This window comes from Centroberyx affinis, unplaced genomic scaffold (assembly GCF_046629955.1).
Source record: "Centroberyx affinis isolate AG114_WGS23_722 - 3 ecotype Tasmania unplaced genomic scaffold, CSIRO-AGI_Caff_v1 ptg009170l_1, whole genome shotgun sequence".
Lineage (NCBI taxonomy): Eukaryota > Metazoa > Chordata > Actinopteri > Beryciformes > Berycidae > Centroberyx > Centroberyx affinis.
In genome coordinates, this window is record NW_027284443.1 from 15,538 (window position 1) to 42,217 (window position 26,680).

Sequence of the window (26,680 nt, forward strand, 5' to 3'; positions counted from 1 at the left end):
CAAAAAAAAAAAGATTTGGGCAGCAATTTGGAAGTAAGCACTAAAGCCTTGCAGTGTGAACGGAGCCGTAAGTGTTGGTCATCACCGGGTACAGAGTCACCACCAGGAGGATGGAGCCAACATGGCTGCCACTGGACACTGCACTGGCCTCCCTCTGGCTATCTGTGGCTCTGCTTGTGTATTTTTAAGTTATCAGGTATTGGGAGGGGAAGCTGTCATGTTGCCCTCGGCTGGCTGCATTCAAGACTCAGTGACAAAGGATTGGCTTCAACATAAGGAAAACGATTTAAAATTAGATTATTGAGTACCATGAATATATATGACACCTACCACTAAGTGCAACAGATTGTTAAAGGCAAAATTTAGTTTTTACAATGATTTATTGCAATGAACTTTATTGTAGATTCCAGTTTTTAACCATTAAAAATGACTACTCTGGTAAACTTTATGCAGTTAACAGTTAATGAGAGATTATTTTGGATTTGTCAATGGGAAAATGAATGGGAACTTGAACGCAGCCAGCAGGGGAGGCTAGATGTCGCTTCCCCTTGCTGTTGTCATGAATACCTCACTGTTACTTCACTGTTTACAGCATCAACAGAAGAGCAGAGTTAACGCTTTTAAATAAAACATCTGTCAGAACCGTGAAAGTGGTTTTGTACAATAAAGCCGCCATTTTGCACCGACCTTCAACAATCATACAGGGAGAAATCCATCGTGGAAGAGGCAGAGAGACCGATTCCTCCACCCACAGGAGCAGGAGAGAGACCAGAATGCACTGCAGCAGAGAGACAGGTTGGGGTTTGAGTAAGGGGAGACTCTTTTTCTCCATTGGAAAAAACTGTTCCCATTTTGCCATCGCTCTCTCCACCTGAATGCAACAAGTTCAGGCGCCTTCTCTGGGGGCTGTTGAAAGGCATTCTGGGAAATGTAGGAAATCACTAACTGAAGCAGAAGTAGACGAGGCAGGTTGAGGGAAAGTGGGTTCACCAAAAAGGTTAATTACAACACAATGTATTGAACATCACAGATTAATGAGATACGACAGCAGAAGATTCTGATTCTAGTGATTCAGTTGATTCTATTTCTATCTGAAAATTAGCCGATATGAAAATTACGACAAATGTGTCATCCAAATCTAGACACATGGATGTGTTGAAAATACCCTTTTGGTTTAAAAGTGTACTTAATTCTATTGAAAAAGGCTGAATTTACCCATGAACAGAAAATTAATTCTCACTTAATGGCTTTAGTTGAGCTTGAAATTATTATTTTAAAAAAAATGCAGTTATTGGTGTAACAAAGTTAGAAGTAATTACTGGATTTAGTCAGGATCGGACCCGCTCAGTTTGAGATGGACCACGTTCAAATTATTAGGCCCAAATCCAACTTAAAGGTCCCATATGGTGTAAAGCAGGACCCCCTTGCCTCTGTGATGATAAAGGAGTTGGATGGTCTATCTAAACATGGTGAAAGTATCAAAACGCACGGTCGCCAACTAAATCCACACAATCCATATTAGTGCAGCGAGCCTCTAAACGAGCCGCTTGGACTTCCGTAACTTTGTGACGTCACAAAGGTTCGCTCATTATCATTTTTGTAAGAAATAATAGACTAACAAAGTGTTTTTTTCAAAGCGGTTGAGCGGTTGTCATCGTTTATTACCGGAGAGTTTTCCCTACCTGTAGCTGCCAGGCCGCGGTGTCTCACGTTTCACTCTTGAAACGGTTAGCCAATCAGAAGAGAGGGGTCGTTAATATTAATGAGCCTTAAAGACACAGCGACAGAAACAGCCTGTTCTTGGTAAGGCTCAGAGAGATGCTGGAAAATGAACGTGTCAAAATGGATTGAGTGTGTTTTTGGTTCATGACACCACACACACAGCTCTGAACACAAGAACACAAAATAAAACTCTGGACAGTGGAGAATATGTAGCTTTAAAACCTGAATAAGTTGAAGAAGTGGCAGGACACACTGATGTTTATTTCTCCTTTTATTTGAAACAAGACCAAATAAGAAACACAAAATACAACAGACAATTCACTGGAAGTTAACAATAGTCTCTTTTCCTCAAAATCCATCGTTGAAACATCAATAAAAATACTTCATTGTATCAACTGAAAGCATAAAGGTCCAAAAGACAGAAGCCTCATCTGTCAATTCATTCTGGATATAAAACCACACACAGTTCATACCGGCAGGAGAGGGAGCAGCCAGGCTAATGTAGTGTCACTGAAAACCAAAGTGTCACCAATGTGCCACAATTTAACCACATAAAATAAAATACGCACTGATTTGACAACTCAACACAGGTTTATACAGTAAGACCCACTGAAAAAGAAAGCAGGAAAGCACCAATTTACCTTTTATATTCCCCACAAACACCAAGCGGTCTTCAGAATTAGCCCGCCTTGCGTTATCTATACCTCTTCACGAAGTGAGCTTTTGATACAAATCTGTTTTGAATTAATCAAAACTATCATAAAAGCTGACAAAGTAAAAATGTTTAAATATTTATATAGACATGTTAAAACTGACAAAAATACATAATGTGATGTGACATTACTCAAAAAAACATTCAAAAAACAATTTTAAGACACTTGTGCAGTAGACTGGTAAATACATACAGCGAGGGGCCAAATCCTGACTGGGGACATTTTTGGAGCATCCAGAATTTTGGAAAATGCAGAGTTATGGGTTCAAAAACTGGAATTCAAGTTGATATTTCTTTTTTTAAACATATTAGATTTAAGGTTTCCATCATGGGGAAGGAGCGTTGAGAGGTAAAGGCAGCAGGGAATATCACAGACTGAAAGATACCCAACTTTGCCTAAATCAGTCTTCATTTGTTCCCTAGTGGCACCTCCCCTCTATATGGGACAAAAAACCCAATGAGAGGTTCATCTATGCTTTTAAAATGTCACTCTCCTCCTTTACATCCTGGCTATAATAAAGTTCTTATACAGTAAGAACTGAAGCTCTCTTGAGTCACTGGGCTTTATGACCGCATGGTTTTTTGGATTGGCTAACTTTTGGCAGCCTCTATTAACATGAGATTGTTCAGATTTAAAGCTTTGTTAGCCTCCAGATTAAAACAGAATATGTTTAGTGGCATGGCTACAAGCTAGCTGATAAACTAGGCTGACTACTAGATTAACCAATAGTAACTGCACAGTTAGTAAATTGTTTCCCCCCATACATTCTCACCAAAGCCCAAACAAGGAGGATACATTTAATAATTTTTGCCAACAAAAGGGTATACTATCCTATATACATCCCACATCACCACATGGTTAGCTCATGGCTAGTTTAAGTTAGCCTTAGCATTAAGCTAGGTGCAGCGTTCTACCACAGGTCCAGGTTTTCAGTGTTGGCGAAGCCCGGTTCCTCGCGGAGCTTCCAGTAGGTTCCGTTGTACAGCCACACTTCGCTGCCGGCCTCGTCCAGAGTTTTCCTGACAACACCGACGGACAGAGAAAACCGTTACTGGCTAGCATAGCAGGCTACTGCATCCCCGAGAAAACATATTAAATACTAAATATCAGGTGCATGGACTGACACGGACTGCGTTTCTGTAAACTGACTCATTTACAAGTTTTTTTGGAAGTGAACTGCCTGTATAAAAATGAATTCAAAAGCAGCATCATCACATTAATATCACTGTCAAAATGAATGCCGACTGTCAGAGTTAGTGGTGAAGATGCATTGCAATGCAGACAATGTCCTTGATGTTGCAATGATCAGTAGATTCACTAGCTAAAATATCGCTTAAACGAGTCCTGAAAACGGCGTTAACTTTTCCTAAGAGACCATGGTTGCATCCTGGTGGCTGGAATTTATTCATTTTGAAGAATCCAGAATTTATAAGGCTCATGATTATACAAGACTGTCCTCCCCCAAAAAACGAGCCCATAGGTCGTTTGTACAAGCAGCTTATTACGACCTATAGTTACGTTTTAAAGTTAAGCGACCTCTAGCGGTCGTGTAAATAACGACAATGTGCTGCGTTGGTCTGCGTCCACGTCATGTGACTTCACGTCAAGTTTCTCTCTCAACATTGAAGTAGCACGGTGGAAAGTCAGGGTGTTGTGGTCTGGATGGTGGATGGGTGAATACGTCTGCCTTCGATGTCGGCGACCAGGGTTTGATTCCCAGCGTTTCCAAAGGACAAACAACCGTGAGTCACTTTTTAATTTTTTTTTTATTTAACCATGACCAAACCATTTTCCTAACCTTAACCAAGTTGTTTTAGTTGCCTAACCATAACCATAACCCAAGTTGTTTTATTTAAAATTAAAATATTTTAATATATTTTAAACTTTACCATAACCTTAACCAAACTTGTTTTAATTGCCTAAATTTAACCATTAACCAACCTTTGGGACGTAATTCAATTTGTGGTGGAGGAACGTTTTCAAATTCGTCGGGTTGGAGGACTTGTTGCCATCTCCTGCCGCTAATTTAGGAAACGCTCCTGTGGGTCGTATTGGAGGGTAGGAACAAACGACCTATGTAGTCGTACGGGTTGGAGGACTTGTTGGATTATGCACAAAGAATTTCCCCGATCCCTCCCCACGTTATGTTCCTCCCCGCTGCTCCGTTTCAGCCGAAAAAACGTCAAATCACAGAAGAAAGATCAGGTTTTCTTTAAAGCCCATGAGAGCTGAGACCAGGTCATCTCCTCACCTGAAGAACCTCGGGATGTGCTCCTCCCCTCTCTTGGCCAGCTCCTTCCTCCTCTCCCTCTGCTTCTCCTCCACCTCATCCTTCTTTTTATCCGCCTCCGCTACCTTCCCCTCCTCCAGAAGCCTGATGGAGCGAGGGAAAGACGACAGGAATTAAACAACTGGTCAACAAGCAAGTTTGCTGCTGAGAAACCAAATTTCCATCTCTCATATTAACCACCAGAGACATTGGCAAGAAGTAGTCGTTTCATCTGTCAATGCTATAATTACACATTCATAGCGTCCAATCACATGACAGATAGCTGTAGCTGCATCACATGTAGACAAAATAAGGGTGAACCTTGACTAGTTGATTTATTATTGACATAATATAAAGTTATGCATGGCTGCAGTCACAAGACAGTGGTATGGTGTGTGTGTGTGTGTGTGTGTGTGTGTGTGTACCTCTGGTCTGGTCTGAAGCGTGTGTCAGTAGGAGGGAGGACGGCCTTCAGGTCAGGCGTCAGTTCGTTCAGCTCTCTGGCGTAACGCGAGAAGCCGTAGTACTGGAAGTGGTCATCAGGCTGCACGGCTAAAGGCAAGGCAAGGCAATTTTATTTATATAGCACCATTCAGACACAAGGCAATTCAAAGTGCTTTACAAGGGCATAGAAATACATATAATAGGACATTAAGATGACATTAAGATTGCATTTAGATGACATTAAGATTGCATTTAAAGGACATTAAAAACAAAAACAAGCAAATAAATAGTTAAAGATTAAAAAGAAGTTACGTATTTAATTTACTGGGAAGCCGCAGTAAACAATAATGTTTTAAGCCCTGATTTAAATGAGCTGACAGTATTAGCAGACCTCAGGTATTTAGGAAGCTTGTTCCACAGGTGGGGAGCATAGAAACTAAAAGCTGCTTCACCTTGCTTGGTTTTGATCCTGGGAACACTGAGTAAACCTGTTCCCAGATGACCTGAGGGGTCTGGGTGCTTCATGACGTACGAGCAAATCAGAAATGTATTTGGGCCCGAGACCATTTAGTGCCTTATAGACTAGCAATAGGATTTTAAAGTCTATCCTTTGACACACAGGAAGCCAGTGCAGTGATTTGAGGACCGGTGTAATGTGCTCCATTTTCTTGGTGTTAGTGAAATGACAGGAAATGACATCACACCTTTGACAGGAAATTACATCACACCTTTCACACCTTTAAGACTTGGGTCACGGGAGAAATCTTGTGAGTGTAGGAAAGATGCACACAATTGGGAAAAATAAAGATGATTGTAATGTTTCGCTTTGAAGCTGCAACAGGCAGCGAGAGGTAGAAGCTTGAAATTTAATTTACTCAGGAACCTTGTAAAAGAGAAAGATCTAACATTGGTGAGTCCGGCTTTCTCTGCTCCTGTTTTGGAGACACTTTTGGATTTCCCTCTTCAGTTTGGATCGTACAGAAACCCACTGAGGGCAGATATAGAGTAATTATCTTGTTATGTCGAGAAAATAACACTTTGTTTTCCTGAGATAATGAATTAATCTCCTCTTTACACTTGACATGATGATACGCCGACTGACTGAAGGTCACAGGTAGGCCGACTGCAACATTTGACTTTTGAATAATGTGCTTTCCTTTAGGATGTTAGTTCCAAGCAGAAAATTATCTCTGGAAAATTAAACTGTTGTCTCGAGATAACATAAATAATAAAATGTAAATAAATAAAAATTAACTTGTTATCACAGGAAAACGGTGTCAACACAACGTATGAATACATGTCCTCAAAGGGCTTCCGTAGGATTGGTCACTTCCGGTGTGGAGAAGGTTTCCCACCAGTGACCATACCGACCGCAGAATTTAATTTGGACAAACGGGGAGAATCTACAACTGGGGACGGGACGCTCTTCTCTTCTCTATGGAAACAGATGAGTGGCAGCAGAAGTTTGGAAAGGAGGGAGGGACTCACTGGGTTTCCAGATGCATTGTGGGGTGGGGAGCGTGTCGCAGAAGATGCCCTCGTGCCAGAGACCTCCGAAGCGATGGACCACCTCTCCGGCCCGGTCCAGAACCACGCCCTGCACCTCGTTCTTACTGTTGTCTGAACTCCAGTACCGAGACTGGAGGACAGGGAGGAGGAGGAGGAGGGTTAGATTGACAGAGGAAGAGTAAGATGAGGAGGAGGGAACTCCTTGGACATCAGGCTTACTGCACTAAGAGATCAATCAAACAAAACATTATTGTCCCTGAGGGGAAATGTGTTTGGCAAGCAGAGCAGACATTTCCTGACAGGGAGTCTAAACCTAATCTTAAACCCAAATCCTAATTTAAAGAGAAGTGAGAAGCGGCAAAACGTCCTCAACTTTGGAGGATTTTCCCTCATCTTTCTATCCTTGAGGGCATTTTTTTTACTGTTAGAGAGTGTGTGTGTGTGTGTGTGTGTGTGTGTGTGTGTGTGTGTGTGTGTGTGTGTGTGTGTGTGTGTGTGTGAGTCCTGACCTTGACGAAGGTGATCTTGCAGGTGCAGACGTCGCTCTGTGTGTTTTTGATCACCACCTCGCCGTAGTGCTCCAGCCAGCGCTGCTGACTCAGCACATTGTGGATACACGTCACCACTTTGTTCCACTCATAGTGATCGCCGTACCTACACACACACACACACACACACACACACTCCGTTAATGCAATCATTTCTTGTCAGTTCAGCTGATTGATATATGGCTGATGATGGTACTAGCTGGTAGTATTGTAACACTAGTTGCCAGTATTTCTTACTAATATGTACTATTGTATGACTAATTGTTAATTGCAGCATTGTATTTCCAGTAGTTAGTGCTATACCAGCCAGAAGTTTTTTGTATCAGCTGATGACAAGGCATCCACCTGTGCTCCTCTCACTTGTGGGGTGCCTCAAGGGTCAATTCTTGGACCCATTTTATTTTCATTGTATATGCTCCCCTTAGGGCAACTGATCCGTCAATTTGGCTGTGTGTTTTATCATTGCTATGCGGATGATACACAGCTCTACATATCCGTTAAGCCTGGTGACCTCTCAAACTTAACTACTCTGCACAAGTGTCTGGCCGAGATTGGTAACTGGATGTCTCAAAATTTTCTTCAATTAAATCATAGTAAAACTGAAGTTCTGAAGTTTTCGCCCCAGATCAGGTCTCTACTAATATCCTCCAACAACTCGGTCCATTGGCTACAAATAGAAAATCTTTTTCCAAAAACCTAGGCGTCATTTTTGACCACCAGCTGAAATTCGATAAACACGTTAAGTCAGTTATTCAGTCCTGCTACTTCCACCTGAGGAATATTGCAAAAATACGCCCACTGTCATCGTTCCAACAGTTGGAAATGGTTATCCATGCTTTTGTGTCCTCCCGCTTAGATTACTGTAATGATCTGTATTCCTGCCTAAGCCAAGACGCTGTTAACCGGTTACAGTTAGTCCAAAACTCTGCAGCAAGATTACTCACTAAGACTTCATATCGCTCTCACATCACCCCGGTTCTTATGTCACTACACTGGCTTCCGATTAAATTTAGGATTCAATTCAAGATCCTCCTCACCTATAAGGCTTTGAATGGTCTTGCTCCAGAGTATATTGGTGAACTACTATTGCCTTATACCCCTGCTAGGCCCCTCAGGTCCTCTGAGCAAGGCCTGCTAGTTGAACCTCGTTCCAGACTGAAAACACGAGGGGACGGTGCGTTTGCTGTCCTGGGTCCCAGGCTGTGGAGTCAGGTCAGCTAACTCTCTTGGGTGTTTTAAGTCACAGTTGAAGACCTATCTTTTTTCTGTGTTTTTATGATTGAGTGATCATGTACACGATTTTGATTTGTGATGCCTTTAACTGTTGTTGCTTTGTTGTTGTGATGTTGTTAAATCCCATTGTTTGTTCTTTTAACCTTTTATTCTTTTGTAAAGCACTTTGTAACCTATGTTTTGAAAGGTGCTATATAAACAGATTTTACTTACTTACTATACAACTAGAGGTTAGTATGGCTTAAGTAGTTGTTAATAGCAGTATTGTATAACTAGTTGTTAGTATTAATTGATGTGGTTGTATAACTATCTGTTATTTGCAGTGTTGTAGTAAGAAATTAGTTGTCTGTCATTACTAGTGATGGACGATCTGCTTATCTCAGGATACGATTCAAAACGTGACGTGAAGTTCAGGATTCAACACAACCACGACACCATGTGAGCAATAAAAGTTCAGTGACAACAAACTCTGACTGTGCAGAATTCTATTTCTGAGCCACAAATCTTTCTAACGATGCCATTGGCTGCTAGAATGTGAACAATTTAAAAATGTCTTTGTGTAACTAACATAATTTGGACGGAGAGCTTGTGAAACTGTGACGGTCAAGCGTCTCATTTGTGATTCCTACAGCAGAATAAAAAATAGCTAATATCATGATTAATTTTTCTGCCCCACGATACATATTGTCACTATACTGAATTTCGATATATCGCCCCATCTCTAGTCGTTAGTATTGTATAACTAGTAGTTTTAGCTGTTAGTACGGTATTAATGGTGGCTCACTTGGGCAGGGTGACGTTGACCTGGCTGGAAGAGATGACCTCCATTGATTTCCCCCAGAACTTGTTCTTCCATCTCTGATCTGTGAGCAGACAGACAGACAGACAGACAGTCACATCTGACTCTCACTCGTACAGGGGGATGCAGTACTGATCAGTAGCAGACCGGTCCTACCTTGCCAGAAAGTGAAGTTCTCTGACTCTGCGTGGCAGGCTGAGATGGGCGGGTGATGGCTAACCTGAAAACACAACAGGGTTCCTGAACTTTATCCGTGTTCAAGTATCGCTTCTCACACACATCCGCCTTCGAACATTACAGATTCATTGCTCACAGTTTTATGCCTTTGACTAGAGGGTAATTATAATAATAATCATGTATCTTTAAGCTTTATTTATCCATAGAAGCTTGATTGAGCTCCTGCCTCTTTTCCAGTGACACCCTGCTTCACATTCATTCAGTTCCATACAGCTGGTCTAGGGATTCAAACCAGCGACCTCCTGGTGACAGCCCACTACTCTACTCTCTTGGCGACCACTTTTAGCCCAATTAATGGTGAACAGTCTCTCTCAGAACACTGGAGTGGCGGAGAATTTCCCCTTCAACTTTCTTGTGTTTTTCCTTCCTTTTAAAAAGATCTGGAAACTGTGGAAGGGTGGAGATCAGTTTTCCAATACTTTCCAGACCCAGGAAGGGATCCGATCGAAAGCAGGAAATACAAAAATTTAAGCTTACGGGGAAACTCTCTCATCTGCAGAATCGACATTTTACTGATCATACGAGACACTCAAAGGAAGAGGAACAGAAACCAAAACAAGGTCCAGCTTCTACAGGAACTTTATTTTTACCATGTCAGTCAAACTCTCTTCAGAGAGAACAGTAGGACGTCACCAGTGGGGATGGGACAAAAACTGGTATTACTATATACTGTGGTAAAAAACAATAACGGTTATAACACTGCCCCAAATTTTTATTACCATGACCAGCGTAATAACCGCAGACTTTGTTTTGAGGCTGTCTTGTGATTGATATGATAAATTAATTTTTAAGCAATTGAAGCATATTCTGGATTTAAGGTCTTCATCTTATTAATAATTATCACAATTTTGGCCAAGGTAATCGTGGACTTTTCATATCGACACAGGCCTGTTTCTTGTAGACAAAAAAAAGTTAGGGTCCTTATGAATCCAAAGGTCTGTGGAGAACCCCGGACAGCCCTGATCCTCCGCTGCCCAGGCATTGAAACACATGCAACACAAGCAGGCTGAACCTTCATCTTGACGCTTTGCCGACACATTTCTATACCTCCCTCCCTCTGTCTCTCTCTCTCTCTCTCCCTCTCTCTCTCGCTCTCTCTGGTTACCTGCTCGCTGACGTAGCGGAAGCCGCGGTCTTCTCGGTGGCTCTCGTACGTTTCTCCCAGAACAGGGTTGAAGGGTTTGTAGCGGTTCCTCCAGGACGCCCAGGCGTAACCAGAGATGGAGAACGCCGCCACGTAAACCTGGGAGAAAACACATGGCTTTCAATCATCAGCAGATTCAAAGGCAATGCTTTCTTGGAGGGATGCAAAATGAGGTAAAACTGGTAGCACTTTGTAATAAAAAAAAACACTAGTAAATGGTCAATTATTAATTATTTAATATTTATCATTTAACGGATAAGTAAGAAATTACAAATTGGTGGTTAGTTAATTTCCTAATTTTGTACATCATTTCATCTTTGATTAAAGACACGTTAATGGCATCCATTGTATCAGTTGTATTATAACTGTTACATTAAATTTATGATTTTTGGTTACCTGAGATAATTTAGTTATTTGTCATTTCAATACATTTCTAAAACTCACTGGAAACTGAGGGAAGTTTACATGCTGATTAATTGGTGATCGATATTACTAAGTGCTACTGTAAAACTACAATGGCAGTACAATTTTCGTTGGTCACAATATCGCAATAAACTTAAAGAGTAATTTAACACCAAACCCAAATCTGTGTAAAGCCTGACATCTAGTGGTAAAAAGCATGCTACTGAAATTGGCATCTGCCATTAGCTGATCTTTGGTGCCATCTTTGGTACAACAAGGTGTCACCTGGCACCAAAGATCAGCCACTAGCAGATAGATGTCAGGCTTTACACAGACTTGGGTTTGGCGTTTAGTCACTCTTTAAACTGATGAACTAAAACTACGGCACGCAACTTTTCTCATGTCGACCCCAGATCAGTCACCTCAGGTCCGGCCTACTTACCATTCTCTCGTACGGGTCGTCGGTGCGGTTGGCGATGTCCAGCAGCTCTGGATACTCCAGCTCCTCACTGAGCCTCTGCAGGAGACACACCGGCTCGTTGAGAGCAGCCGGCATGGAGACTCTGGACAGGTCCTTGCCGATGTTGTTATACAAGATGGTCATGATGCCAATATGGCTGTTGTCTGCTCCCGGGGCGGGGAGGACGGTACGACGCCCTGGATCAGGCAAACAGAGAGAAATGAGCAGAACTGAATAGAATCAAATGGAATTTAAAGAATAGAATAGATCACACAGCAGCCCAGAGGGGAGTTTATCTTGCATGTTGAGAGCCTGCAGATGGCAGTTTGGAGTTTTAGTTCTTCAGACTTTTCTTGGAGGCAGAAATAATCACATTGAGTTAAACCTCAGTGGGCGGAGCCGAAGAACCACAGTTTTTCTGGCTAAGCAACATTAGGAAAGAGTAAGAGATGATGCCTAGTGCTCTTGTTACTAAATGAAGAATCAATTTAGCCATAGTGCGTTTTCAAGGAAAAAATATTCCTTTCTTTGTTGTCCAAGGTTAGCCAGTTAGCCAACTTGCACTCTGAAAAACTGTGGTTCGGTCAAAAAGAAATTAAGAAATGCTTGTGTAATTAAAATATCAATGGTACCTACAGCACTCATTTATTGTATGAACTGCTGTACAGGACCCAAAAAAAAAAAGGGTCGTTCTGTAGTGATGATGTGACCCTTTTCCGTTTCTAAACTAATCTCCGATATCTGTTCTAACATACTGTCATTACAGGAGAGAAGAGGGTGGTGGACTTTGTGTTGTACGTAAAAAGCGACCCAACAGTGCCCAGGAAACATTCCCTGTACATTCTGCACTCAATCACCACATAAATGAGACAACAGTTTATCCAGGAGCACACTAGCGGCGGTGTTACCGGTGTCAGCGGGTGCTGGGCTCGGTTTGTCCGGAGCGCTGGACACACTGTCCCGGTACTTCAGGGTGGCAGATGCTGAGGAGGGAGAGGAGAGAGTCAGTCAGTCACGCAAATATCTGAACCACATTTGACTTGGGTCAGGTTGGTCTTGGTCTGTTAGCCCAAGCCTAAAACCATTAGGCTTGGGCGATATCCAGAATGTAATATAGCGATGTCCCACCAAAATATCACATGGGATGGGGGGAGTGTGGCCGGGTAAGCCGTGGGTTTTTTTCTAATAATCTTATTATTCAAGCAAAAACAATGGCCATTTGGTGTGATTTGCTCATTTCTGCCAGGGAAATGGGCCTCGAACCAATTAAAAGCGTTAGATTGGGTATAGAATGTTGGATAATCTGAGAAGTACATGTGCTAATGTCAAAATGAACATTCCTCATTGCTGAAAAATATTTAGCATTTCATGCACTATGTGTACATGCCTTACAAATCATGTTTATGTCTTCTAAGATTTATATTATAATGTATTAATGTGCCCTGTTTGTGCACGGGGATTGCTATGAGCATTTCCATTGTTTTACAATATATGTGTGGCTATAGTGTGGCCTATGGGTTGGAGAAACCGTCTGTTGTGGGGATGAAGTCTACAAGTCTACTACTGATTACAGTCATATGTCATCCTGTTGAAGTGTCCTTGAGCAACACACTGACCCCCTCAATCACTGAAGTCGCTCTGGATAAGAGTATTAACTAAATCCCTACATATAAATCAAACAGCAGTGTAGTTTATTTCAAAATTCTGTAACATACGTTTTGGGAAAAAAAATAAATAAATAACATGACAAGTTGATCATTCAGTATCTCTAAAACCTAGAGGATCCAGTCTTTAAAAGTGTCTCATTTCGTCCGCCAAAGACACAAGTTCACTGTTGTCCTTTAGAAAGTGACGTTCGGTTTCATTTTGTTCACTTTGAGAGAAAGTAGGCGTCGCTCCTCACTTGTAAAACTAAAGAGCCCCCGCTCACCGTGTCCCTCGTCGGGCTCGGAGTTGCTGGTGGTGGTGACGTCGCTCAGGCCCGACTCGTCCGACGCCTCGGCCTCCGACGAGCTCTCGCACACGATGACCTCGTTGGCGTCGAAATACTCGGCCATGGAGTCGGCCACCGAGGGCGTGCGGCGGCTGTGACGACCCATAGAGGGCGTCGTCTGGGGAGGAGAGCGGAGGAGGAGGAGGAGGAGGGAACGAAGCGGGGGAAGGGAGAGGAGAGGAAGATTTGTGGTTTGCATTCCTAGGATGTGGCAATTCTTAGTATTTATGGTGATTTTGGTTCTTGGAGGTGTGAAGTAATCACAGTAAAAAAAATTGAATCATGTTACTCTGCCGTTTCCCCACAGTCACCAACTATAAAACACGCCCCCTTGTACAAGCCAGTCAGATTTTGCTCCAGTGTCTATGTAGACGCTGGACTGTCTGAAATCGACCAATCAGCGCTAAGAGGAGGGCGGCCTTCCAGAATGGCCAGCCAATCAGAGCAGTAGCTCATTAGCATAGAAGCTGCTTATGTAGAACTACCTATTTTCTTGTAGGTGGAAAACAAACACTGGGAAGTGAATAGCTAAGGCTATAACTAAATGATTTTTACGGAAAAAAACTTAAAAGATTTATTTTATAGAAACCAGGTAATTATATAAAATTGCTGAAAAAGCAAATGATACCCCTCCTTTAAATAAGGAGTTTGCATGCAGCATTTCAGATACACAGGCAAGACACACATAAAAAATTCAACACACAACCAACAGCAGGTCCAACATACACCTCACTCTCACCTCAACACACGGAAATATAAACATGTATGTGTTCATGTGTAGCTCAGTGTGTGGAGCAGGGCACCGCTGCCTGGGTTAGGGGTGCAGCTCTACCCTCACGCTTGTGTCAGGCTCTTGGGATAAAGGCGTCCACCGAATGGCCTGAACAGCCTCAAGATGTCGCTGTCATTGATTTTGTTTCATATTGATTTGCTTGCATCTTGAATCTTGAACATGAGCCATTCATAAACTTAGAGGAAATCTTAACATACAAGAAGGAGGAAGCAAGAAGCAGCAAAAAAGTGTCTGGTCAAACGTGGGTTTTGTTGCCATGGTTTCCTCCAGCAGCTTTTACAAAACTGTGAAATGTGGCGACTGGACCAGAGCTGAGAAACATGCAAATCCTAACATAAGGTCACAGTGCTGTAGCATACAAGGTTATTTAATGGATTCGTTTGGTCCATGCATCAGCCTTAACTTGAAAGTTTAAGTGGTAATCTGAGAGTTTGACTCACTGCTGTGGTGTTTCTGCACTGCACTTCCCAGAGATCACTTGGATTTTTTTTTTGATTTTTTTTTGGTCTTTAGAACAGCAAAAGGCTGTGTCAAATGGAACTCTTTTGGATATACACACCTGGCTCCTTATATTTATCTGATAACCTCGGGCTTTAGGGTTAACATATATATATTTAAGGGGTAAAGGAACTGCACAGACCTCAGGAAGGCCGTCATAAAGTGCAGTTCCTTTACCCCTTAAATATATATATATATATATATATGTTAAGTATTTTTTCTTTTGTTTTCTGGTTGTTTGTCATTTTTTTTGCACACTGTGCTTGTTGAGTGTTCGCACTTGTGATGCAGATTATACATCCTCTTGTGTTCCATCTAGTTAATGTATGTATTTTCTTGTGTGCATCTAGAGAGGACTACACACTGAGTATCTGCTGAACTACACTTCCCATCTGAGCAAGAGCAATACAGCACAGGTGTTCTCTATACAGCTGATTGCATTGATGATCATATATAGTTCATTGTGAAGGCTGCTTTGCCCTGATGAAGGTCTTGTGACCGAAAGCTTGGCACTTGATTTATTAAAGAAACTTGCATGGATCTAAGTGTGCAGAACCTTCTTCCTTAGAACAGCAAATGTAAAAGTTTTCATGGATTGGTTGGATATATCAAGCTGCAATATAGTGGAGCAAAATGGACATTTATTAACATGAAAACTGGAGGAAACCATCACATCAGATCAAGAACAGCTGCTTCTTGCCGCACAACATGATGTCAAGATTTTGAGTCTTGGACTAAAGATCCAAGTGAATGTAAATGAATGAAAGCAACATCTTGAGGTTGTTTGATCCAGAAAGGGACATGTACACAAATACAAACATGCTCACACACACACACACACACACACAGAGTGCAGAGTGTGTACACACCTGGTCCTGTCGGACGGTGCAGAAGGATTCCTCAGTAGATTCAGAGGACAGGGAGAGGGAGTGGACTTTGGTCAGACGAGACTGCACATCAAGCTAAACACACACACAGACAAATGCATGCACATACACACACACACACACACACACAGGCACACACACACCAGCCATGCAAGACACATGGACAAAAGAAAAACTTATCAGAATAGCATGCAGACTCCAGGACGTTCACACTGAGCAACTTGGTCGATGGGTCGCTCTATTCTGACTGATTGCATCTATGTAGATCTGCAGCTACAAAGTTTTCAACAGGCAAATCCTGTATTTTTGCTTCCCTGGTATCACCTTTCATAACATTTCAATATGAAAAGCTCAATATAAAAATATAAAAGACTTCAGAGCTTAGCGACCCGACAATGGATGCAACAGTCTATTTTGCACTTGCCAAGTGAAACTATTATTCATGAAACTAAAATCACATCAGTACGGAAACAAGGGAGCACAACATCTGATTGGCTGTCGACAGCCGATGACGGACAAAAGTTCGAGTTTCTATAGAGGAAATGAACGGATTTCGGTGGGTTTGGTGATTGCGTTGCTTACAGTGTGAACGCCTGGTCACAGCCAGCTGCCACAACACCACCAACAATTTAAACCCCAAAATCAAACAGGGAAAACCAAGATGAACTGACGTCCCATTGGTGAAAGCAGACATTCAGTCAACAACATGGATGAAAACCAGCAGGCAGCTAGAAAGGATCACTGGACAGGCAGCTTTTGACAGCATGAATGCTCAGTTTCAGTGTGTGACAGAGATTATCCTCTAATTTCTATGTGTGTGTGTGTGTGTGTGTTTGTGTGTGTGGGCATGAATATAAACGCCAGTGTCAAAGAGAGAGAAAGACTTGGGGTGTGTTCCCAGTCACCTAGGAAACAAGCCACGCCCGCGATGACTCGCCCCTGTCCTCCCTGAGCCCCAAACAGCCCAAACCTGCTCAACAGTTTCACACAGAACAGCAGCAGCACACAGCGAGGGCTGGCAGTTTTTAAAGGCCAATACTAATATTTTGTGCCAATAATCAATGTCAGTAAATTTGACCAGTGTTCAGGTATTCTAGGTATTCTGTGTTTCCTTGAAATTTTTTGAAACTGTTTTTATGTGGCAGTGATTGAAGAGCAGCCTAAAAAAAATGGTTTTATTTAAACATCAGTATTTCTTGAGAGTGCTCTGTGTGTGTGTGTGTGTGTGTGTGTGTGTGTGTGTGTGTGTGTGTGTGTGTGTGTGTGTGTTACCTCAGACAGCGTGCTGCAGAGCGTGGCGAGCTGCTGTGAGGTGTTGTGCCTCAGGTCCGGTCCGGTCCACACCTGCCGCAGCCGCTCTCTCTCCAGGTTCAAAACCTCATGGATGGACTTCAGAGACGTATGCACTGGAACACAACATACACTACATTAATAACAAGTAAAGAAATATGTTCATATATACACACACACACACACACACACACTTTAGGGACACAGGAGATATCATTTTTCCCCCTGCATCAATGAACTGGCTACAGGTCGCTATATTCTCTCTGGGTAAACTGATCTGTCAGAAAACAGAAAGAATTTTTTACAGACTGATTTCTGTCTGTTGGGTTGATGAGAACCAACAGCATGTGTAGCTAATGTAATGTCAGCCAGAGCCCTGGTTAGCTAATCTGTTAAAAAGGTAATACAGTAGCAATTCAATATAATTAGAAAATTTCAGTTTTGTTTGACATCACATCTAATATTACCATTCGGTTCAATGGGAAGAACATGAATTTGATTATTTAACATGTGATTTTACGTGATATATATCGATAGAGACAAATCCTTATGATTATCATGATAATGATTTCGACCATATCGCCCAGTCCTATGCTAAAACTGCTATGGAAGCACTCAGACATTTTGCAGGGAGTTTTGAATAAAAGCGTCCATGAAAACGTCAGGATGTGGCAGGACGTACCGCGCTGGGAAACGGCACAGATGTCCTGGTGCAGCTTCTTGGCCTCGGGGGAGGAGACCTGGGGGTTGGACAGCTGGGAGTAGACGTAGTCTGGGATCGACTGCACCGACGCCCCCAGACCAGCGGTGTTGTTGGTGCTCAGGTGGCTGGAGGTGAACTGGACAGGAGAAGAAGAGAAAGAGGAGGAGGAGTTATCTAACGCGGCGTGCGGCAGGCTGATAACATCTGGAAGTGAGGCGGCGGTAAAGACGGTCCTACCATCCCCCCCATGGCCTCGACCCGGGACAAGGTCCTGGAGTGACCGAACACTTTCGCGGCCTTCTTCTTGGGTTTCTCCAGGGAAAGGTTCTGAAACAAAGAACAGACACACAGCTTCAGTGGAAAAAAAACAAAAAAACTCTGTCTGAATGCAACGCAACATGTGTTCATTCTGCTGCTGAATGTCTAGATGCAGACTGAAAATAATGGTGTATATATAAATAGACAGTACACTACACATCAGAGTGGTGGTAGAAATAAATATGAAAAAGGAAAAACTAACATTAACAACTTTAACATCAGCACATCCAATACTGGTCGGATGGCACACCGCATAAATATGCAGTAAAGTCATATAGTCTCTATTAAAAATCTTACCTTCCCTAAAAAAAAAAAGAATAAACTTATTCAAAATAAATGCCTAAATAAAGAGTCAAATAAAAGCATAAAGATAAACAAAAGTCTTGAAATATCGATTTGGATTGAACCCAAGTGGAATTCTCTTTCACTTTTTCCTTTTCAGTTAATTAAAAAAATATATATGATTTTAAGACTAAATACTAGATTAAGGTGTTTGCTGCAGTGAAGTAAATACAGAAGTTCTTATACAAAGTTCAAACAACACTTGCGTTCTTTTAATAACCATCTAAAGTTGTTGCCAGGCGGAAAACAACCAACTTTTTTCTCCTCTACCGGTGCAGAGCAGGGATTGGCTGAGAGGGAGCGCTCACCTGCATGCTGATTCGCAGCTCCAGGTCTGTGTTTGTGATTGGCAGGCCTCCTTCCAGCCAGTGGAGTCGCTGGATAAGCTGGGCCAGTTCGGTCAGCTCCAGCTGACAGCGAGCCAGATCTGAGGAAGAGGGGTCAGGGGTCAAAGGTCAGAAATTAAGAGGACGCATAAATGACTCCTGAGCCTTCGGGGGGTTTCTAGCTCTGTTTGTGGCTGTTCCTGTCTGTCATAGATCAACTCACTGTATGATTATCATTTTCCTTTTTTTTCCCCAGACTTTAATTTCTTGACTGGATTTGAAGATTTTTGTAGGTGTTCAGTGTGATGGAATATGACTGAAGCAGGCTTCACTCTGCAGCTCAACATTATTCGGTAACACTTAAGTAAGGGTCACTAAGTTAAGGGTTAGTTAATGCTTAATAAGCATGAACTAACCTTTAATTAACAGTTAAATAATGTGTCTGGTAATCATTTACTAATGGTGTTCATGTTAGGTATTAATTTATACATTAATAGTCATTTTTATAAACTGTTAAATAATGTATAAATTAATACCTTAGTTAACATGAACACTATTAGTAAATGACACATTAGTTAACTGTTAATTAAGGGTTAGTTAATGCTTATTAAGCATTAACTTAGTGACCCTTACTGTAAAGTGTTTCCCATTATTCTTCACTATAACAAATTAGCTTTTAACAAAATTAGAATTAGTGTTAAAAGCAGAGTGGCTCTGCAGCTGCCTACAGTCTGCAGTCCTGTGCATCAACAGAGAAGACAGTTTCCCTGCAGGATCCAGTGAGCGTGTGGCGTGTTGCCTCTGCGGCCTGTTGCCTCTGCGGCCTGTTGCCTCTGTGGCGTGTTGCCTCTGTTGCCTCTGTGGCCTGTTGCCTCTGGGGCCTGTTGCCTCTGTGGCCTGTTGCCTCTGCGGCCTGTTGCCTCTGCGGCCTGTTGCCTCTGCGGCCTGTTGCCTCTGTGGCGTGTTGCCTCTGTTGCCTCTGTGGCCTGTTGCCTCTGGGGCCTGTTGCCTCTGGGGCCTGTTGCCTCTGGGGCCTGTTGCCTCTGTGGCCCTGTTGCCTCTGGGGCCTGTTGCCTCTGGGGCCTGTTGCCTCTGTTGCCTCTGTGGCCCTGTTGCCTCTGCGGCCTGTTGCCTCTGTGGCCCTGTTGCCTCTGCGGCCTGTTGCCTCTGTGGCCTGTTGCCTCTGCGGCGTGTTGCCTGTGTGGCCTGTTGCCTCTGTGGCGTGTTGCCTGTGTGGCCCTGTTGCCTCTGCGGCGTGTTGCCTGTGTGGCCTGTTGCCTCTGTGGCGTGTTGCCTGTGTGGCCTGTTGCCCGTGCGGCGTGTTGGCGGGTCTCACCCTGTGAGGTGGCGTCGGCGTCGTGCGTCTGCTGCAGCCAGGCCGACACCTTGCTCGTCACCCCGGGGTGGGAGGCCACGGCCGGGGCGGGGCTGCCCAGCTCCGCCTGGTACACCGACGCCGAGCTGGCATAGTGCGGCAGCTGGAGAACCAAATCACATCACAGTTAAAGTCAAGGCAACTAAAAATGACTTTTTCACCTTTCAGCTAATTTTCAGCGTCGTAATATACAACTATTTAATAATAAAAATGGCAAAATAAAAATCGTACAACTTTTTTATTTTCTTGTATTCTTATATCAAAATCTCACTGTTTTTACTTCCTGGAAAACAGTGCATCTCTGGTGGAGAATTCATGCTGTACTGCTTGGTGTAAATTAAAATTCCAGCCAATAATACATCACAGATTTCTGAACACTTGTCAAACAGTGTGTGGGCGGAGCTTGGGTTTCCTGTTGCTGCAGTTTGAGTTTCTCTTTTCTCTCTCCCTGTTCAGCCACGGTGGCTATCGCTGCTCATGCTAACTACCCGGTTCTTCTTCTTCTGTTGACTCCAAACAAGCCAGACATGTAAAACGCATCGCTCTGAGCTCTACTGACCGTGGTTTTGTTTTTCTGGGCCAGGCTGGCCATGGCCGGCAGCGTGCTCTGACCCATGGAGAGAGCGTGGAGGACGCCGTGATGGACGCTCATCGCCTCGTTCTTCTTAAAGACACGATGGGCGCACAGCTTGGTCAGCCAGATGTAGAAGAGATCGTGGCTCTTGGCCTAACAAGGGGGGGGGGGGGGGGGGGGAGGAGAGAGGAAGTGGACGACAAGGAGACACAAAGGAACGGAGGAAAAGAGGAAGAAGGATGAGAGGAACCGATAAAAAGGTTAGGCTGGGTTTACTGCAGGTGAGAGAAAGACCGAAAAGTTTGGAGACACAAAAAAAAACAAAAAAACATGACACCTATTCTTATCAAATCAGCAAAAAATTTAAATTCTAGTACCATTTACATGATATTTTTTTAATAACTGGAACCCCTACATTTTACAAACAGTGAATGATGAGCTGCAGGTCATGATTTTCCTCCTAGAAATATAGTTTTGCAACAAAACTCACAAACAAAAGGTTCAGCATTGATTGTTGCTTCAAGGTTTCCACAAATTTATGGACTAAATCCCGAAGTGAATCAACTAAAGCGTCTAAAGAAAGTCCGCTTGAAGCTTATTGGTGGCTTTGAGTTCTATGTGAAAGGTGTCACTTGTCAGTCTTTCTTAAAAAAAAATCGCCACATTGAAAATGATCTTAAAGGATAAGGCCGGTGTTTTTTAATGCATTGCTTACCGTCAACAAATCCTATGAAAATAACAAAATCAACAATGCGTTTGCTCTCCTCCCGTTACTTTGACTTCCCACGTTCCGTTTTTAGCCGTCAACCCGGAAGTCATTGGCTCCAATTGTAAACTAAAACCTTGAAATCCAGCTCACAAAGACATAGTTTACATTTAAAAAAATCACTAACTGTTACCATGAAAAGTCAGGCTGTTGTAGTTATTACCAAATTCAAATGGGAACAAACTCTTCATTACGCTGGGGACTATTTTCTGTGCTACAGAACTACTTTCCTGAGATCACAAAGTGTTTACAGCCGGCTTATTAAGTTGTTTGAGGAAAAAGTGGTCCGGCCCGGTGCATGGTGATGATGAAATATGATGGAGAGCAGCAGCATGGCTCTGTGACGGGTTTTTAACTGTTTTTTTAATACAATGGAGTTCTATGGCTGCTGGGACATGGCTGCATGGACGAGAGCTGATGGCAAAACAAATTCATTACTGATTTTGTTATTTTCATAGGATTTGTTGACAGTAAGCAATGCATTAAAAAACACCAGCATAATCCTTTAAAATTCTAATATAATAATGTCGTCCTCCTCAATTTGAACTACAGCTTTGCTTCTGTAATCAGGTGATGTGATCAGGTCAGTCTTTAAAATTATGAATATAAAAACGTTTTTTTAAAGTTTTTTTAATGTCAAGGGAAAAATCCTGTTATATAAAAGTTCAATAATCTTGTAGAGAAATTATAATGCTCATTTGGGTAAGAGCCATTTTCCAAAACACTGCTCAACTTTTCTTGCATTGGTCGTTCTAGTCCTGCTTTGCTTCCAGCCCACACACAGAGAGGAAACATCAGTTTGACAGAAATGATTCTGACCCTTGATGAGACACCGGTTGATTTTTATTTGCCGTTTTCAGGAGATATTTTGGTTTTTAAAGTAAGCCTGTGAATCCTTAGTTGCGCTCTGTGCGTTGGTTAGTTAGTTTGAGCGTGGTGAAAAGAGTTACACATGAACAGTGTTCAGGTGAATTACGGGCTGCACTATTCAGAGCCTGCAGAAGGGAAATTCTTCTTCTACCGTACCGCCTCGTACACCAGGCGGTACGGTAGAAGAAGAACGAGCATCGACCAACATCCACGGACCAGGAAGCAGCTGGAACACCGAGCTGCCGCCACGCTTTGTGTTAACGGGTGGAGGTTTCCAAATTGCGTATTAGAAGTATATTTAATTCCTTGAATCATAACCCTGTGGTCCCTCGAGGTCCCCGTGCCCCGGGTTGAGCAGCGGGCGGCGGTGCAGGTACCTTGATGTGGTAGAGGTTGTCCCCGGCGTCCAGGTCGATGCGTTTGGATTTCTTGTTGATGGACATGACAGCCAGGCTGACGTCCAGAGAGCCGTGCAGCTTCCCCCTCTGGACCTGAACACAACGCCACAACAGCTTTTAAACCTGCAGTCTGCTACTGCTGTGTGTGTGTGTGTGTGTGTGTGTGTGTGTGTGTGTGTGTGTGTGTGTGTGTGTGTGTGTGTGTGTGTGTGTGTGTGTGTGTGTGTGTGTGTGTGTTCTGTACTTCTATCTTTGTGAGAATTTCTAGAGTTTTAAACCTTCAGAGTGAGGACATTTTTGTGAAGTGAGGTCATTTTGGTCTGTTTTAGGGTTGGGACTTGGTTTTAGGGTTAAGTTAGGGTTAGTGGATAGGGTATGAATGGGTTAGAGTGTGTGTGTGTGTGTGTGTGTGTGTGTGTGTGTGTGTGTCTCATGCTGGCAGTTGCATTTTTGCTGAACGCTTACATCTTGCTGCGTCTTGGAGTACTTCAGGATTCCCTTCTCCAGCAGGAAGTATCTCTGGAAAGGACCAATCACAGTATTAGAAGGGAAACAGGAAGTAGACCCACTGGGCTCTCCTCGGGCCGTCCAGTGGACAGGCAGCGGGTCAAAGCAGCCCTGCCTCAGCGTTTTGGCACATACATACCTACATGTAAAGCACTTTGAATTGCCCTGTTGCTGAAATGTGCTATATAAATAAACTTGCCTTGCCTTACCAGTGACAAGCCAGCCAGAATAAAATAATAACACCTTTCACTCAAAATTTCAGTAATATGAAGTAACTTAGAGAATATATTTAAAGGGGACTCTATAGAGAATGGCAATAGTGTTGTTTTCCCCCCCAAAAATATCCTGTTCAGACCATATACAGTAGTTACATCAATATTACTTCATTATTCTCTAAAGTGACAATAACATTTTACACTTTTATTTTGAAGGCCAAATGGCATCACTTCCTGTATGATTCTGGGCTGGGGGAGCTGCTTCTGGCGACATTTTTCATCCCAATGGAAGAGGATTTTTATTAAAGCCTCGCTATCGAGAAGCTCCTTCTGCCGGCCCGAGTGTTTGGGAGCCGATCGCCACACCTCTACCTTTAATATGAATTTTTTAAATTGTGCCATAATATCATACGGTTAAAATCCCATCCCTGCTGCGCTCACCTTGTGCCAGCCTTTGAGCGGGTACTTCCTCCTCTTCATCAGGTAGCCCTCGCAGATCCCCGGGATGCTGAGGTCCAGAGACGAGCCGGGAACCGAACACAGGTCCATCTGCTGCAGGTCGTCCATCACCTCCCAGTGACGTGACTGACACACACACACACACACACAGGATAACACACACAGTTAGTCTTTTGTGTTTTAGACATCAGGGGAAAAAAAAACATAATGCTGCAAAACAACAATATAGTCAAACTTAAAACCAGTCACCGGTTTGATTTCCCTGTAGAATAGCAAGTAAACAAAACGCTTTAGCAGCCAACTTTAAGTCCTGGATGTCAGACTTTCCCACCAGCACATGAACACAGTGTAGTAGTTATGGTTGGAAAATAAATTAATCTAATGGTGAAAATCCCAGATCATCACCAAAAATGACACTGATCCTTGAGGTGAGAGCAATCTGTTCCAACAGATTTCAGACAAAGCTTTGCATCTTTTTCAGATTTCTTGCAAACAGACAGAGAGATGAAAACATAATCTCCTTCCTACTTTGCACATGAGTTGGAATGGTACAAAATACAGTAAATACGGATAAATATACAACTATACAGCCTGTGTGGAGTATTTAAGAATTGGCCGCATTTATTTTTTTTCCACATACTGCATGTTCTTACTAAACCCATCTTGCCAATAGTCTGTACAGTCAGTACACAGGGCTGTGTGTGTGTGTGTGTGTGTGTGTGTGTGTGTGTGTGTGTGTGTGTGTGTGTGTGTGGTACTTTCTTACCTGTTTTGAATGCTTGGAGGAGCCGGTGCTGCTGCTCCGTGAGTGGCCAGGTTTGAATCCGCTTGCCGGCGATTTGTCCAGGCCGCTGATCACCGATTGGCTGCTGCTCAGAGGGGGCGGGCACACCTGAGGGTCCATCGGTGCGATTCGACAAGGTAAACGTTGCAGGAAGTCACAGGGCCTTCAGGACAGGCTGTGTCTCATGGCAAGGCACACGGCACTGCACAGGTCAAAACACAAAGCACAGCCTGCTTAACGCAAACCTACATACATATACATTATGCTGAGTGCTTGAATTCAAAATAGTCACATTTTAAAACGATTTGAAAAACTCATGCAGTCAGTATCAGCGTTTCTTTTCCAAAATCTCCCGATCTCTTATCTCAGCTTTTTAAGAACTCAGAAAGCTTGAAATCTTTCCATGGGTGGCAATGATTTTTTTTTTTTTTTATCTTTTTACAATGCATTATCAAGTTTGGCTTGATTCTACTGTCATGAAACATTTGCTGTATGTGGGAGAAAATGTCAGAACTCCAGATTTACAGAAAACACCCCCACCCCACATCAACCCTACACACACACACACACACACACAGGCAATTCCAAGTCTACAGGTAAAAGCAGCCTATAAGAGGAAGTACTCCTTGTTGAAATTCAAGTCAGAAGGTTTAGAGAAGTCAGACCAGATTCAGACGGCAGTTTGTTGGCCATGGCCGGCAGCCATTATCACATGATGGTGTGTTCAAGACAACTGGGACGTTTTGCACCTCAGAGCTAGAAGGATAAACAGATCACCACAACATCTACTGGCAGGGTCACGGTGACCCTGCCAGTAGATGGCAGGGTCACTGCCTTGCTCACGGTGACCCTGCCATCTACTGGCAGGGTCACCGTGAGCAAGGCAGTGAGCAGAGTAGCAGCATGGGAGTTCTTTTTCTCACTGTCACTTTTGTGGATAATAAAAGTCCTAAATTACCCAGTACAACTTGCGTTTGAAAAAGCCTGTTAAGATGAAAATTGGCACAAGGTCACCAAGCCAGAACAGCAACTTTGCATCAACATGAAACTTCTTAACCCCCTGAACACCAATTTACCCCTTATATTTCCTCTTATGTAGCTACAAAGTTAGAAGAAAAAAAAAATTCCCCACACTGTACAACAACGCCACATATTCTGCATCTGCTCCTTCCAGCGCTTCACTGAAGCTGCAGCTGCTGATACTCAGAGAAATATTCAAACCCAAGACGCTGCAAAATCACATCAAATGAAAAAAAAAAAATCTACATATGTTGAGCTTCATTTTCACTGAAATTCAGCCCGACTTTGGGATCTGGACTAGAATTTCAAATAAGGTTCTGTGGGTTTGAACAAAGCTTGGCCACGCAGCATGCGTTTGTAATGATGGACCGGAAGGGTTTTAATTAAACAAAGAAAAAACAAAATGTATCCAGAGACGGCTTCATCCAAACGGATAAAGTCCCCTGAACATGAATGTAACAGCGGATGACGACAACAACAAGTGGTAAGACTGAAGACAATGTACCGAAGACTAGTACATACCATAGGATGAGGCATTTGAAAACCTGACAGGGAAGTCTTGGTGACAAAATCACGAAACAATTCATGTAACTTACATAAACACGCCTGCTTTCCAGTATCCAGCCTTGGCCTGACGCCTGAATCAAACCGATCCTCCCAAAAAGTCCACTGGAAATTCGGCTTAATTTTCTGCCAGATGCAAATGTAGGACTGCAAAATATAAAATGTTTCTCCTTTGAAAAAACAAAGATCATGTAAAAAGGTTTTTCCCCATGAACGTCCCTTCAACCTCAAACTCTCCTCTGACAATAAGAGCTCTTCTGCCTCAGAGCCATGCCACACCTGAATGGTGATGTGGCTGTCAGACCGGTGCATATCAAAAGATGGATGGGTATCTGGGCGGGGCTGAAAGTAGAGCAACACACACACACACACACACACACACACACTACCTGACAGGACAGGCCTACTAGCTATGTCATCATGGGTATAACAAGATTTGTAAGAGATTTGTTGTCAGTAGATGCACATTATAAACAAGAGAGACCGCACTTGTGTCCGATATTCAATTTTACCCAACA

General features: G+C 42.9%; 1 protein-coding gene across 3 annotated transcripts; it reads right to left on the reverse strand.

Annotated features, from left to right (window-relative positions):
• Positions 1–1,990: 1,990 nt before the first annotated feature.
• On the reverse strand, positions 1,991–26,430 carry LOC139640356 (oxysterol-binding protein-related protein 7-like). Of its 3 annotated transcripts, none has more exons than XM_071514550.1 (23): positions 26,195–26,430; positions 24,561–24,780; positions 23,777–23,920; positions 23,079–23,132; positions 22,593–22,706; positions 20,565–20,732; positions 19,967–20,108; positions 18,613–18,731; positions 17,882–17,971; positions 17,624–17,780; positions 16,924–17,057; positions 15,634–15,726; positions 13,411–13,591; positions 12,389–12,463; positions 11,463–11,677; positions 10,580–10,717; positions 9,394–9,457; positions 9,223–9,301; positions 7,167–7,311; positions 6,637–6,787; positions 5,130–5,256; positions 4,687–4,809; positions 1,991–3,454 (listed from the first exon to the last, which is right to left on the reverse strand). In XM_071514550.1, exons 2-23 carry the CDS (start codon positions 24,696–24,698, stop codon positions 3,346–3,348), a joined length of 2,760 nt encoding a protein of 919 aa, XP_071370651.1. In that variant the 5' UTR covers positions 24,699–24,780; positions 26,195–26,430; the 3' UTR covers positions 1,991–3,345. The 3 variants fall into 3 exon arrangements, with proteins under 3 accessions (XP_071370651.1, XP_071370649.1, XP_071370652.1); XM_071514548.1 differs by having other exon boundaries at positions 13,384–13,591; XM_071514551.1 differs by lacking the exon at positions 15,634–15,726.
• Positions 26,431–26,680: the final 250 nt, after the last annotated feature.

What these genes read in the sequence shown, in the direction of transcription:
- LOC139640356 (XM_071514548.1), bottom strand. Translation starts at nt 24,698, where the DNA reads ATGGACCCTCAGGTGTGCCCGCCCCCTCTGAGCAGCAGCCAATCGGTG. An exon ending in CTGTGCCGTTTCCCAGCGCG is followed by an intron (nt 17,058 to 17,623) that starts GTACGTCCTGCC and finishes GTTGTGTTCCAG; the next exon opens with TGCATACGTCTCTGAAGTCC. An exon ending in ACAATGCATCTGGAAACCCA is followed by an intron (nt 5,257 to 6,636) that starts GTGAGTCCCTCC and finishes CCTTGCCTTTAG; the next exon opens with CCGTGCAGCCTGATGACCAC.